The following is a 15512-nucleotide window of genomic DNA, read 5'->3' as shown; positions in this document are numbered from 1 at the left end:
CCAGGAAAACTTTCACAGTCAGGGTGTCTAGACTGTGGAATAAACTCCCTCCAGTGGTGGTGCAGTCACCTACCCTGGAAATCTTAAAAAGGAGACTGGACAGTCACCTCGCTAGGGGTCACTTGACCCCAGTTGTCTTTTCCTGCCTACTTCAGGGAGACTAGACCCGGTGATCTACAAGGTCCCTTCCAGCCCCTAACAATCTATGAAAGAGGACACATCCACCTCCGGGATGGGGGGAAGGAGGAGAGGTGTTTGCCCAGAATGTGAGTACCAGGGGGTACAGCAGTGAGCAGTAATCAGGGGTGCTGCACAGCACCCATAACACTTCCTCTGAGTGCATGCAGTTTCTTAGTGCTCCCCGGCCACCCCACCCAACAGGGAGCTTGAGGGGGTGGGGGCTTTCAAGGCCAGAGCTTTTATTATTGTGACCAGAGAGAGAGACAGTGGCCAAACCAAGGCCAGGTGGTGTTGGGATGCCCAGATTGTTGTTAATGTGGGGATTAATAATTGGGTGGGTGCTGCATAGTGCACATATTACTTCCTCTGAGCACATGCAGCTTCTCAGGGATCAGGAGTTTAGCTGGTGATTGGCAGTGGAGAACAAACCAAATTCAAAACCAGACAGGCAGGCTTGAGTAACTGGTAATTGCCACTACTTTAAAGATAGGTGTGCCCATCAGCAGCTCATGCAAGCCCCTCACCCTACAAGCCAACAAACCCCCTCCCCCCCACCATTCTACATGTCCCCTCTTACACAGGGAACATGAAATAAAAAAACGAACAAAGCAAGTAGAAACCTTTATTTACAAACCAAATAACCATAATTAAACAAACCACAAAACATCTTTTATAATATAATGATGCATCATTACTACAACAGAGGAATTTCTTTCTACTACTATACAATACAGGGTTCGTGAAAAAAATCAATCTAAGCAATAAGCATTTTTACTAGATGACCTTGGCTCTAAGGTAGATTTTCCAAGCTTGACTGCGAACTGGTGGATGGCAGAGCACAGATCTGTACTGGCCTGTACCACTCCCAGGCAGGAGCAGTGCCAACAACCAGCAGGCATAGAATCGTTGCAAGGATCCTGACCATTATTTTCCAGTCCTCCTGGGTCTGGGAATGCCTCCTGTACTCTGAGCCATTCCTGTTGTGCTGGATGACTATGAATCTGCCCATAGCCAGACAGATCTGTCTCATCATCTTGCGCAGCCAATGCTCACACTTCCTGAGGGCATTCATGATCTTGTCTGTGCATGCATCAGCAGCAGCCTGCCTCGGTAACCTCTGTATTCTCAGCAGTGGCATTGCAAGTGGAGCTAAAAATCAAGAAAGATGGGAAATAGAGTGAATTAAGGATGCTCAGCATTCTAAAAAGATGCACTCTGTGAATCTTGCAAGCAGATAAGAAGCTGTCAGCCCAGATGACCAAGAAAGGCTGCCTGGCCATGGGTGGTAGCGGGCCCTGAGTGGTTGCAAACAAGTGCCCACCCACTTTGGCCACTTATGCGCCTCCCTGCTGTGCATTGTCCTGTACCTCTCTGCACTGCCCACTAACTCCTGGGGTCCTTAAAGCACTGTCCTATGCCATTCTCCCCTCCCCCTTCACCTCACAGTCTAGCCTAATCGCAGCTGTCAGTTCAGGTGATTGGTGACTTAAAAGAGTCCCCAGGGCTTCACGTACCAGATGTGGAGGCCAAGCTCCATGGTCTGTCTTCCTTGGAGGAAGCAGCAGGTGACATGACTGAGACCCTGCTGCTATATTCTCCACTGCAGCCCCGACAAGTCACAGCAGTGGTTGGCAATGTCTCAGCAGGTGAAGACCCCCAGAGGCCTCTGTCCCTGTGTGTCCATGGCATCCATTATTGGCTGAAGTTTTCTGTAATGGGTCACGTTGTGCAGTGTGGTGCCCTGCCTCTGTGCTCTGGCAACATCCCTGTGGAAAGTAGCCCACAGCATCTTTGGACTGCCATCCTATTGTGCTCCTGCTTGCCCATTGTCCTGGCAACAAGATAGAAGAGCCAGTTGGCCCGCAAACTGCAGATGAACAGGAGCATGACCTCAGGGTCCCCCAGCACCCGCACCAGCTCTTTGTTTTGGTGAAGGTTCAATTGGACCTACGCCTATGCACCCCAGTCCGCTCTGTTCTCCCTGAATGTCAGACATCTTGGATCAATAAGGGGTACCCCAGGGAGCTGTGCACTCAATTTATACGTTTTGAGATGGCAGGGCCAAGGGAAATTCATTCCCCTCCCACCCTATTGTTACTGGGCAAAGTTTGGACATCAGACATGCTGGTGCTAGGCAGGGTTAAGGCAGGGAGTGGGGCTCTGCACCAGTGGCAACTCTATATTGTATGAGCATACTTGTTCTGGACATCTTTTAGCCCTGCTAGGTCTTTTAGCCCTGTGTATGCTATGGCACAATAGCAGGTTACCCAATGAGCCATGTACTGAGAGTTAGGTCCTCAGTGGGTCCACAGGCTCCCTGTTGGTGCATGGCACAACAACTGGCTACCCAACGACCCATGTGTCAAGACACCACTCCCAGTGAGACAAGCAGTTCAGACATAGCTGGTGAGGGAATGAATGCTAACAGAAACCACCCACTATTCATAAAGCAGGCATGCTTAATGCTTATGCGGGCTCATAGAACGCCACCTGTCAGGTTTATGGAAAACAGGAGAGCAAATTAATGGAGTTAGAGGGGCAATCACACCACAGCCAGCTGAAAAAGGATGTTTTAGAGGTGCAAGGTGGAAGGGAGCAGGGGCTCCTCGTGGCTGTTGCCGAGCAAAGTTTGGTGATTTTTCCTAGGCATGCAAGAGCTATGCTCTGTGACTATTGTAAGTTTTGGTGCCAGTCAGCTGTGCTCACCAGACTGAACCTAAAACATTCATTACACACACATACCTGTAAGTTGTAGCGACACTTGGTGGACAAGGGGCTCACTCCACAAAAATTGTAGTGACACCCAATGGACAAAGGGGCTCATCACATGTCATTCAGTGAATTACTATGTACATATAACAGATTAATGGCTGTACTGTTCCAAGTTGCGTTGTTGCAAACTAAACTACATCAGGATGGGATGGAGATTAGTCTATGAAGATGCAAAATCATTTAAATTGCCAAAAACTCGCATATGTGTAAAGTGTGATACCAGTAAGTCACAAAGAAAGGCAATTTTCATCATGTTTACAAGTGCCCAGTGAGACTATATAATTAAGGGACTATAGTTAGGTGAACACTGGATCTCCTAGGTAAGTACTGCAATCACCTGGCAATTCTGTAGTGGTCAGGCTCTTGCAGTTTTTCATGAACAGTTTATACATGTCTTGGGTTTTGGTTTGGAATGCAAACAAATGTTGAAACCTCAAAAATTTTTGTGAAATAAGATTCTTGCTTTCTGGCCAACTCTAGATTAAAGCATGTTATTCAGAATATAGAAAAACCTGTTGATGGGTGGAAGCTGGAAAGAACTGTATGAGTAAATGGTCTAACAAAAGATATCATATTTACCTAAAGAACCGTATACATCTTCAATGTTTTATGAATGATTATTCATCTGAACATTCATACAAGATGACTGTTGTTATTTGCTGTTTGTTACTCCCATTTTACCATCCTAGAAAATTGTAGACAGTCACTTGGGGAGCAAAAACAATACCATATGATGGGTTTTCAACCTTTTAAAATAAGTGTACCCCCGGTGGTCGGACATGGAGCGACGGAGGGTGGCATGGGAAGTGGGGGGTGGGTGGTGTGCGGCCGGATACGGAGCAGTGGCAGCACAAGGTGGTGGGTGGTGGTGCTCCATCCCTACCTGTGTGTACCCCCGTAGCCCTTCGCAAGTACCCCCGCCATATGACATAGCGACCAATCGTATACCACAATTAACAAAAAAGCCTAGCTATTAGTAAATAAGTTGTAGGTTAAATTTTGTTCTCATAAATCAATGTGAAGAGTTAAGAAAAGAATAAGTCAACAAAAATCATAATCACTTCACAGTTTTCATGAACTGTAAAGACAGCTAAACTTTGATTTTTTTTTTTGCCAACCGAACTAAAAAAAGCAGGAAAGTATTGTTATGGGTCAGCCAAATATTTTGGTTTTTCTCCCAATATGAAAAACAAAAATAATAAATTCCAGAAGGAATTAATGAAAAAGTGTGTTGTGTTATTTTATCCTTTTAAAATATTACATGTGGGTAAATTTTGAAATGAAATAGTGTTCTGCAATGAAAAATTGAAATAGTTCATTTCCAAATATCAGAAGAAATGTTTTGATTGACTGATTTCAGAATTTTGTTTATTGGAATACCTTGAAAAAATCGTTAATATTTTGGTCAACTTAAATCTGCAATACTAGGTGAATACAATATTCAGTTGTAATATTCCATTGAGCTCTACTAAACAACAAATAACTCTACCAGTTATACTAAGCAAATTCTCAAGCCAATGGATGAGAAGTATTTTATTAAATGCTTAAGGTAACTTATTTATTATAATATTGTTAATCAGATGTTGGATTTTATAAAACATGTTGGATATAGCCAGCCACTTGTGATCTCTAACTTGGTGCTAAATTATGCATCTCTAGACCATACTGAGTTCCCAAGCCAACAGTTAAAATTTTAGGCAGACTGAAAAACATAACATGAGGTGGAACAATTGTAATTATCATTAGTCAATAATGAAGAAAATGTGAGACGATTGGCACCTTCCAAATCGTGTAGGAGGTAAGACAAAGTTTAGAAACATTTCACTGATATGCCCATTAGTGGATGTATAACTCAGTCTAACCACTCATGAGCTGATATTGCAGTTTTCTACAAAATATGCCTGCAGTAGAAAATGACACCGAGTGGCACGATGAATTTACATTTCTCAGCAGAGAGTTACCTTTGTCTGCATCAAAGCTGAAGTTGATATTAACCCCATCCTATGACACTTTTCCTTGGCTTTAAAAAGAATCTAGTGCACAAACCAGTGATACCCTTGAGTATCTTTAAACTTGCTCAGAAGCATGGATTTAACGTTGCCTTCTTTTCCAAAAGCCAAGTTGAATTTACCAATAATAGTATGTTCACCAGAGTGGGTATAAAAGAAGGTATTACAATAGTTGTATCCTGATTTTGTATTAAAATGAAAGCCTAGTTTTAAAGCCAATACATAGAAATGGCTTATAAACTGAGTGGACAATACACCAGCTGGAAAGATTAAATAAAGCCCAAACTCTCCTTGCCTTCAGGTCCCTTTCCTGAAGAGCGGCTTTATTCACACAGAAGATTCCAAAACAGCAACAAAGTAACACAGGACACCTGGGCTGAGTACAGACACTCAAAAAGCCCAAGGCTGAATTGATTCAATCTTTGCAGGTTTCTGTAAACTGCCTGGACTGAACCGATAAGAAAGTCAACTGACATTCACTTTTCAAACCTGAAAGGCAGCCAGACCCCTGCAGTGGCCCATACCAGGAGGCGGGGGTGCTAGAGCACACCTCCCAGCCTGCCGGTCGCTGCTGGGAGCCGGGCAATTCCCCCAGCCATGCTCCCTCTTCACCCTTCACCAGCTGAGGAGGGGGGCATGTGGGGAATAAAGCCCCAGCTGAGAGCTTCCCCACAGCTGGGAGCCATGGTGATCACCTGGTCATGTTCCCTTTTTGGCCGGCAGGCTGGCTGAGGAGGGAGTGGGAGGTAAAATGGCCCCCTGTGCAGGTTTCCCCTGGTGCTGGGCACAGCTTGGCTGGGGGTCCAGAGCCAGGTCCCTCTCCCCTGCCCCACACTTCCTCCTCAGCTGGCTTGCCAGCCTGGGAGGAGGCATGGCCACGTGATTGCCATGGCTCCCAGCTGTGGGGAAGCCCAGAGTGGGGGCTTTACTCCCCCCACCCCATCTCCCCTCCCCAGGCAGCTGGGGCCCATCAGAAGAGGGAATGTGGTGGGGAAATGACCCCCCTCTGCCTAGCTCTGGATCCCCAGCCAGACTGTGCCTGGCACAGCGTGGGGGGAGCCTAAAGTGGGGGCTCCCCCCACTCCCAACCTGAGCCAGGACCTGGGACCCAGGGCAATCACCCGGCCATGCCCCCTCCCTGGCCAGTACGCAGGCTGGGAGTTTGAGGGGAAAACCAACCGCCCTCTCCTTCCCCGTCCCCCTATTCCAGACTCCCAGCTGGGTTGTGCCCGATGGTGGGGGCTGGTGCATGGAGCCCACAGTGGGGTCTTTTCTCCCCCACACCTGAGCTGGGAGCTGGAGCAATCACCCAGCCATACCACTTCCCCAGCCAGCCTGCCGGCTAGGGTGGAAGTGGGGGCGAACACAGCCCCAGCCCAGGACCTCCAGCTGGGCTGTGCCGACAGTTTTATTCCCCCTACCCTAGCTGGAGCCGGGCCAATTCCCCCAACAGAGGAGGTGGCAGGGCCAGGGGAATCTGCCAGGCTCTGCCGGGGTCTGGGCTGCTGGGATCTTACAGCTGGGGGCAGGGCTGCCCTGCTCTGTTGGAGCAGAGAGCAAAGCGCAGGGCTCCCCAGCATCCTGGGATGCTGGAGGACTGTGAGTTAAGTTGAATTGGGACAGGATCTGGGATAGAAGTTCCATAAACCAGTTTGGGCTAAATCAGCTTAGTCTGATACTACATCCGTCTAGGTTTATTTTAAACCAGTTTCAGCCATTTTGAAAGTGGCTTAGGTGCACTAAACTTCTGTTTTGTTACAGGTTTAAACCAGTTCTTGATCACTTAAACCAGTTTATGTGTAACTTCTGTCCCTAGCCATGGCGACTGTCAAGGGAGGTCTTTTCAGCTTCCAGCAATATGTGAAGGGGAAAAGAACTGACTTTCCTTCTGGGCAGTTTCCCATACAACAGCACTCCCCACCCCCCTTTTTTTTTAGCCCTACCACAGGTCACTCATATGTTGAGCAAGGAATGTGAGTCTACGTTTTACCCTTTGTAGGCTGGAATTTACAGAACACCTTTATGTGCTCAGTTGATTTAGTTAGTTAGTTTGTTGTCCTACAAATACCCTTCAGACAAAAGCCAAAGATGTATTAAGTTACAAAAGTATGCAGTATTATCTTATATTTGAATATTTAGTATCTGACATACACAATTTGATTAAACAATTATTGTAAAATAAAAAATCTATGAGTTTGTATGAGCTTCATTAAAAGAGGTATAGTAAAATTCCTGGAATTCATTTCCTTTTAGAAAAGACAATACAGAACGAAGTGAAAATATACAGAATTTGTAAAGAGCAGTGAAGAGAAACTCAGGAAAGTACCTGCTTTGGGTTTCTCTGGGTTGGTTCTCTATCCACTGACAGCTTAGTAGAAGGATTCTACTCCTTGTGAATAGCCGAAGAAGGAGAAATAAAGCCAGTAATTTGCTTAGATCTTAGTATGGTTATAAATTTCTCAAATAAATATTTCCCGTTATGAAGTAGACAACTCTCTCCCTTCCCCCACAAAATTCACCAAACACTTTTGGGCTAATTTTGATTTCTGTTTGAAATTGTATGCATGTGTCTGAAGAACTGGTAGCACAGTATGTTCCCTGCATCCATGTGCTGTGAATCTGGCTGACAACAGCCTTGCTCTGTATTCCTCTCCTGATCGTCCCTCATCACAAATGCTAAGTGATGCTATCAAATAACTTGAAACTTTTTCTTTGCTTTGCATTGTATGTTTCCAGAATTTTCTCAACCTATAGCTCAGCACACTTGGAAGAATACATACCCCTTACATTTTATTCACTGCTGAAAAGATTGGTATCGGGCAAAACAGATTTACTTAAAAAATACATTCTGCACTATTTGAAAATGTTTATTCTTAGGAGCTATTTCCAATATCAGCTATTTGGAAATAACAAAGAACATTGGCATAGAAAATGCCAGTGACATATGTATCTGGGCTTTGAGAGCTTTAAATATTTTTCAGCACAAAACACTATAGGGTTTAGTACTTGAAGTTAGCTGCTTCACTGTAAAAACATGTATTTGAATACTGTAATGGCTTGCATACCATCCAGGAGAAACCATCCAATATAAAATTGAGGTATTAAATAAATATATTTTGAAACGGATCTACCAGGGAATTATATGGTGGCCAACCATTCAGCAAGAAGAGCCAGGGGAAAGAATTGCCAACGTATAAATGATCTATAGTCTAACCAAAATTCCTTGGAAAAGCTGTGAAGATGTGCCCCAAGATCATGGACTAAACCCCCATGGCTGTCCTCATTGCATTTAGTGTACCACCTTGAGTGGGTTGGGCAAGAAGGTAGCATTAAGCACGGGGAATAGCATTCAGCCCTGTTTTCAATATAATTTATAGCAGTCCACAGACTACTTCATGAGAGATGAAGAGGATTGCCTTAGCTAGTTGCTCAGCCCATCCATGAATGTCTCCAGTGCCCAGGATGGGTAACATAGAGCACATTACATTGACTTACATCATGCCAGAAAGTCCTTGTGTCAAAGTCATCAGAAGAACAGAGTAAAGGAGACTGGGCCCTTGATCTTGCATGTCCCTAATACCCGGCCAGGTTCAGAGATGAAGTGTGTGGTAGGTGGAAGGGAATTGAAAATATGTTTGTTGTATTCAGTTTTGGGTGCACTGTTATGTACAGGAGACAGACAGGGACTGAAGCATAGGCTTGAGGGGAGAAACAAGAAAGATCTGACAGCCTGTGTGCTGGAAACACACATCAGCTCCATGAACTAGATTGCATAATCATTACTCACTAAAATTAAATGGGATGAAACTGAGAAAATGCTCAGCAGTGTAATTGTGTAATCTGGCCACCAGAAGCTAAGAATTCTTGCTCAAATCTGTAGTAACTAGAAGATTTACCAAATCCATAGTAACTAAAAGTTTTATCTAGTGTAACATATATTATGTAATGGTTACTGCTATAGTTAAGATGATTTTAACAGCTGAGTGTTAAAGGAGTAGCCACTGCAGGCCATTTCCAAAGACTTTTGAGGGGGCAAACAGAAGGTATGAAGCAAAAGGTATAAGTTATAAAAGGGTGCCAGAGATGATGTCATGACCCTTTCTGAGGATACCTGCCAGGGGGGGTATTTGCAAAGGCAGAAGAGAAGGCAGGAGCCCAATCCCTTTCAAAAGGGAACAAGAACCAGTGCTTAGTCACCATTTGCGCTTTTGAAAATCTACCCCCTTGAAAAGACTTGAGGGTTGGGGTGTATCAGGCATGGTTGACTTAAAGCTACAGATGCTGAACAAAATGAGACACCTGAGCAAGTGGAATGAACAATATATGGAGGGAAGTCCGCCAGGTGTACCAAGGTGATGAAATCTGTAGTGGAACTGAAGGGACAGAGGACGGGCAATATCAGTGAGGAGAGACTTTAAGTCAAGAGTATTTTCTTACGTGCTAAATTCAAATAAATATTTTCCACAGTAGCATAGCTGGGGGGAGGGGATGATAACCTGGCAGCAGCCCCAGCTGCCCACTTAGTTGGGGTGGGGGTGCAAAATAGCAGGTGCCACACCTGTTTGCTGGCCATACTTCTGCTGCTGGCAACCCAGCAACCACCATTGCCCATGTGCTACTGCTGCCCAAGGCTCAAAGCTGCTCTGTTAAACCTCTGGTTTTCCACAGTTCATTGTGGAAAAATGGAGATTTTGAACTGTGACAAAAGCTGAAGTAGTGCAATAACTGATATTTGGAACATAATTACACTAGTATAAATCTGAACTATGAAGTGTCCATAACAATAATCCAGTGTAAAGTTCGTGGGAGAACTGAATCCAGACCTTTGTTTTCTTGCATTTGTGTACAGAGATGAACACTCTAATAACTGCACTTAGTAAATAATAAATAAGTAATACTAATGATCATCTCCCTTGTGGCTGGAAGAAAGCACAGCAGAAATTAGAGTAGGAATTGTTTGCAAGTGTTTGAATGTGTCATTTCCAAATTTGTACCTGGGATATAGTGTACTGTTCAACTGGTTTTACTTTCTCTCTTCTTCCAGATTATTGAAAATTTTCTGAAATATTCATCATAAAATAGAGTAGTTCTTAATGAAAACATACATGAAAGTTTTATTCCTGTACGTATATTGCAAAAGTGCATCAAAATACACCAGATTGCAATGTTACATTTTAATGACTGAAATCGTGTCCTGAGACACCCCATAGACTACATCACAGCTTCCTTCCTCTTTCCCTCTGCTTCAGTCTACATCTCTGAGTGCAACTGTTAAAATAATTAACCAATTGACAGGAACACCTAATCTCCAATAAGATCTTTCTCTGTTTGATGTATCTTTGCTGACTTTTGACTTCTGTTTTTCATGCCCTTTGGAGAGAGGGGCTAGATGAGGTAATAACATTTACTTTTTAAATAAGGCATTTCTTAATGCCCTGTACCAACTGGAAACACTTTTGACACAGTGAGCTTTTTAGAAGTGAAGCATGTTGTTCTAATCTGATCTAAACAAGTCTCCCTGAGAAACCTCAGTGGGATAGAAGCTTATGATTCATTTTGAGTGGAGGATGTAATAAGATCAGATAACTTTGATTTGTGCAAAGGGAAAGTGTGATCTGTTTCAGGGATTCTGGGCATTCACAGCAAATTTCTTTTCTCCTGCTGATTAAAGGGAAAATGATAAAGGCTCTGCCTTCTGGTTAGAAGCAGGAATGCAATTTTAAAACTGATTTATTAAAAAAAAAAAAAAGAAAAAGCTTAACTTCTGATAGCTTTTGACCAGTCTGGTAAGAACCAAGGGTAAAGTAAGAGCCAATACCGTTATCTATCAGAAGCCAGTTAAGGACAACAGCCACTTCCTTGAATGCATTTTGTCCAAGCAGAAGTCCTTTTGCAAGTGAGAAAGAGCTGAAAGAGCTTCACGACTCCCCCAAGCTACAGCCTAGACAAGCTACAAACATATGGGACTAGGAAGGGAAAGTGAGAAAGCAAAGGGAAGCTTTGTTGTAAAGTTAAAACTAAAATCTAGAAAGAATTCTAAACTTTAATGCTTCAGGGCAACCTCAACAAACTTGATATCATTGCTGAATGAGGTAACGAAGAGCCAAGTTAGGTAGTGCAGTGCTGACCAGGACTAACAGGTCCATTCTAAGGCTAAGCACAGCTTGCCCCCTAGCTCAGCTAATTGTGTGTGCAGGCTGTTGGAACCTGAGTTTAAATATGATCTCCTGGCATAATGCTGATCATGTTTTTCTTTGTTTTACATCGAATGAGTTTCCAGCATTGAGCCAGCTGATCATATTTAATTGCTGATGGCGCACGGTTAGCAGAACAGGACTTGCCAGGGGCTACAGCAGCTGCATCCTTGTGGTCAGCATCGTGTCATTTCATTTGTCTCTTTTTAGAATGATGGAGTTGGATGAAACCTTAAGGATCATATAGTTCCATCTCCTTGCACATGATGTATACTCACAGAATCATAGAAAATTAGGGTGGAAAGGGTCATCTAGTCCAACCCCCTGCTCAAGGCAGGACCAGCCCCAACTAGATCATCTCAGCCAAAGCTTTGCCTAGCCGGGGTTTGAAAACCCCCAAGGATGGAGCTTCCACCATCTCTCTGGGCATGGGCAACTGGTGCCTCCTGAATAAAGGGGGAGGCACTTGCTCCCCCACCAGTGGCCAGTAAGTGACTGGGGGGGAGGCCCCCCCCACCGATCGTGCCAACCGGGTGCGTGGGGAAGTCCCCCCCGCAGGTCGTGAGCACCAACCCAGAAGGGCCAGGGGCGCTTCTCATGGCACCCCCACACTCTGGCTGGCACTTCAGGGGGGGCACCAGTGATCCCGCCTGCCCCCCCTACCCATCGCCTAAGTGGGGAACGCTGGGTATCAGGGGGTGCATCAGCACTCTCAGAGGGTGCACACACACCCCCGTGCACCCCCTATGCATTGCCACTGTCTCTGGGTAACCTGTTCTAGTGTTTTACCACCCTCCTAGTGAGAACATACTTCTTAATATCTAACCTAAACTTCCCTTTCTGCAACTTGAGACCATTGCTCCTTGTTTTGTCATCTGCCACTCCTAAGTCTTCACAGAGATGGCTGTCTAGCCCCTCTTCTTAAAAACCTCTAGTGAAGGAAATGCCATAGTATTCTTTGTTCTGTTGTCCTACAATTGTCTTCACACACAGTAAAGTTTTTCTAATGGAGATGAGCTCATTGAAAGCTCTGGTGCTGTGCAGGGTGGCTGTAGCCGACTTCATCTGTAACCAGTAAAGGGAGCCCACTGGGGAATGCTCAGCATGGAATCCATTCTATGACTGTTTCTCAGGAGAAGATAGGCTATTCTACCTATTCAAGGTCGGGGGGAAAATAAGTCAATTGTTGATTTGGTTCCTTGCAAGTTAGGAACAATAGATAAATATTAGGAAGAACTTTCTAATTATGAAGGTGAACAAGCGCTGGAATAAGTAACCTAAATAAGTTGTGGAATCTCTGCCAGCGGACATATAAATGCTGGTTAGGAATAGTTTACACAGGGATGTATCCCATTTTCAACACATAGTTGGAAAAGGTCCTTTCTAGCTTAGTTCCCTTAATCAAAGAAAAACAGTCCCTCTTGTGAAGATTTTTTTATGCAAGCAGCAGCCTAAACCTTGCAAGAGGAAAGAGTAACAACTGAAGTGCTAAGAAAGAGGAAAAGATTGACATAGTATCATAGTGCTTAGGGTCGGAGGGACCTAAACAGACCATCAGGTCAAACCCCTTGCCCCAAGCAGGAATGGGTGCCAGGGTCATATCGCTCCAGACATATTTTGGTTTGAGTTCATAAACAGGAGAGAGGTGCCAGTATTATACTTAAATGGTTTAAACACATCCAGGGCAGACTATTCAGAGGAGTTTTTTCCTCCCATCCGAAGGGCCAGGGTTTTGCTGCAGAGTCCTCAGGTTGATCTTCACTCCCCTGACCATGGAAAGCAAATTATTCTTGGAAAACTATGTGGGAACTTTACCTGGTGCTTGGCAATTGGAAGCAGTTACCCCACAATGTTTATTTCATACCCTCCAACCAACAAGTACCAGACGATGGTCTTATCTTTATGTCACTACAGATGCTTGTGACAACAAACTGCTCCAACTCAGAGTTGGAGCCTTCAGGGAGGTGGGAGGTGGCAGAGGCAGGAGTAGGCAGGGAGGTCACTTAAATAAATGGGGGCAGAATGAGAGGATTGGAATCAACTGCCAAAGTGGTCAGGCGTGGATACCCGAGGTGAGGCACCTCGTTCACTGTGGCAACACCTGGATCACAGCTGTCCCATACAGAGATGCTGAGCTCCCACTGCAGTGTGTGCCAGTGCCTGACCTCAGGTGCACATTTGACTATTTTGTCGTGGCAGATGTAGGGCGGGAACTAGAGGCCATCCATCTCCAGCCAAAAGTGCTCCCGAAAGGAGCTTCAACATACTCAGAAACAAGTAGCTCGGTAGTAACTTGGACTCCCGCTGTGCAAAGCGGCGTGCCCGTCTTCTGCATAGGGCTCTTTTCTGAGGCGGCCCGACGGGGAAATCCTCGTCAACAGGGGACGGGGAAACGCTGACCCCCTCCCCTCCCTGCAGAAACAGGGCTCGGGCTGCACGGAGACACGCGACAGGACCAGCCGCCGCTCTCGCTCTCGCTGCTCTCTCCCCCGCGCCTGGGAGAGCGCTCGGGCAGCGCGCACGATGCGGCCGCCGCTCCCCCAGCCGATGCGCGGGGCCGGCAAGAGGCGTTTGCTCTTCCCGCCGGGAGGTTTCGTTTCCCAGTCTCTTACCTGGAGGGTTTCAGCCTTGGCGGCTGCCCCGAGCCGCCCTCCTCGCTCCTCCCGCGCCTGCCCCGGGAGCCGCGCGCTGGTCCCCGCTCCGCTCCCCGCCGCGGGCTCCCTCCAAGCGCCTTCCCCGGCCGGGCACGTGCCTGGCTCCTCCCGGGGCCCCGCAGCGCGCAGGGAGGCGCACGCGAGAGGCAGCGCAGACGGGGGTTTCCTCCTCCTTTATTAATAATCATATAAAAATTCATAATAATAATAATAATAATAAAAATAAAAATAAAAACAAGACCGAACGACTCTCGTACCGAAAAGAAACACCGCCCCCTCCCCACCCCCCACAGCATAAATAGGCCGCTCCGTCCAGCCCGGGGTCCGGGCAGCGCTAGCGTTTGACAACATCAGACCCGATTTCCTGGCCCCGGAGAAACCATTTCCAAATCGGTCGTCACCAAGAAACGCTAGAGGCGTCCCCGCGGGCGCCGGGCGGGGCGGGCCGGGCCGGGCCGGGCGCCGCCCGCTTACACCTGGATGACCACGGCGCTGGGGCCCCGCAGCCGGGTCTTGTACTGGTCGAGCCAGCTGCGCAGCTCCGAGATCTTGTAGCCCTCGGGGCCGCGGCCGCCCTGGTACATGACGCGCTCCTCCTGGACGATGTACAGCCGCTCGAAGTAGGCTCCGTAGGCGGCGCTGGAGGCGTTGTCCATGGTGTCCACCGCCAGCGGGCACCCGGGGGCGCCTTCCCGCATGAGCTGCGCCGCCCGCAGCCGGTCCTGCAGGCACTGGTGCTTGGGGATCTTGTAGGCGGCGTCCGAGCTGACCCAGCCGTCGGAGGGGTGCGCCTCCTCGATGTACACCAGCAGGAAGTCGGCGATGTCCAGGAAGTGCGCGGCCAGGCGCTGGAAGGCGCGCAGGCGGGCCATGAAGGGCGGTCAGGTGCAGCTGCCGAAGTTGAGCACGAGCGGCCGCTTGCCGCGGGCGAAGTCCAGGAGGCGCAGCCGCTTCTGCCCGTCCAGCCGGATGACCTCGGGGTTGGGCGCCCGCGCGCCCACGTGCGCCGCCTTGAACAAGTCCAGCTTGTGGCCGTGCCACACGGCCTTCAGCGACTCCCGCGTGAACAGGCGGTTCGAGTCGGACACGCACAGCGGCGGGTCGTCGGGGGGCGGCTCCCCCGCCGCTGCCGCCGCCGCCGCCGCCGCCGGGCCCCCGGCCAGCACCTTCTTCCTGATGCACAGGAAATCCAGCAGCCAGAGCATCGCGGCGCTGAGCAGGAAGCGGGGGAAGAGCAGCAGGCAGGCGGCCGCCTGGGCCAGGCGCTGCCAGGTGTGCACGCCCAGCCCGGGCAGCATGGCTGGCGGCGGCCCCCGCCGGCCGGGCGCTGCTGCGGCTCCGCCGAGAGCCCGCGCCGCCTCGAGCCCATTTTATACTGGGGGATTTAAATGGGAAGTGACTCCACCTCCGGCCAGAGCCCGCCCCCTTGGCACCGGAGCCTGGGGATTACCTACCCCGAGCCGCGGACCTGCCCCTGCCCCTGCCCCTGCCCCTGCCCGCGCGGGGCTCCCACCCCGCCGCCGCCCGCACGGACGCGCCCGCTCCGTCCGTCCGTCCGTCCGTCCGTCCGTCCGGGTCGCCCGCCCCGTCCGGCCCGCTCCGCTCCGCTCCGCGCGGGGGCTGCCGCCGGCCCAGGTGGGGAGCACCCCCGTGCCCCCGGCTGCAAACTAAGCCTTGCCCCGGGCGGGGTCCGGGCCGGGCCC

At 48.2% G+C, this 15512-nt stretch overlaps 1 protein-coding gene and 1 long non-coding RNA gene across 2 annotated transcripts; both read right to left on the bottom strand.

Annotated features, from left to right (window-relative positions):
* Window positions 1–788: 788 nt before the first annotated feature.
* On the bottom strand, window positions 789–13752 carry LOC109281673 (uncharacterized). The gene is made up of 2 exons (XR_002088412.2): window positions 1695–13752; window positions 789–1329 (listed from the first exon to the last, which is right to left on the bottom strand). It is a non-coding gene; the product is annotated as an uncharacterized LOC109281673 (long non-coding RNA).
* Window positions 13753–13967: 215 nt separating this feature from the next.
* Window positions 13968–15271, bottom strand: DIO3 (iodothyronine deiodinase 3). Its single transcript, XM_014596412.3, has one exon. The coding sequence runs from the start codon at window positions 15105–15107 to the stop codon at window positions 14280–14282; it is 828 nt and encodes a 275-aa protein (XP_014451898.1). The 5' UTR covers window positions 15108–15271; the 3' UTR covers window positions 13968–14279.
* Window positions 15272–15512: the final 241 nt, after the last annotated feature.

Source organism: Alligator mississippiensis, chromosome 2 (assembly GCF_030867095.1).
Source record: "Alligator mississippiensis isolate rAllMis1 chromosome 2, rAllMis1, whole genome shotgun sequence".
In the NCBI taxonomy this organism is placed as follows: domain Eukaryota; kingdom Metazoa; phylum Chordata; order Crocodylia; family Alligatoridae; genus Alligator; species Alligator mississippiensis.
This window is presented reverse-complemented; position numbering and strand designations above follow the sequence as displayed.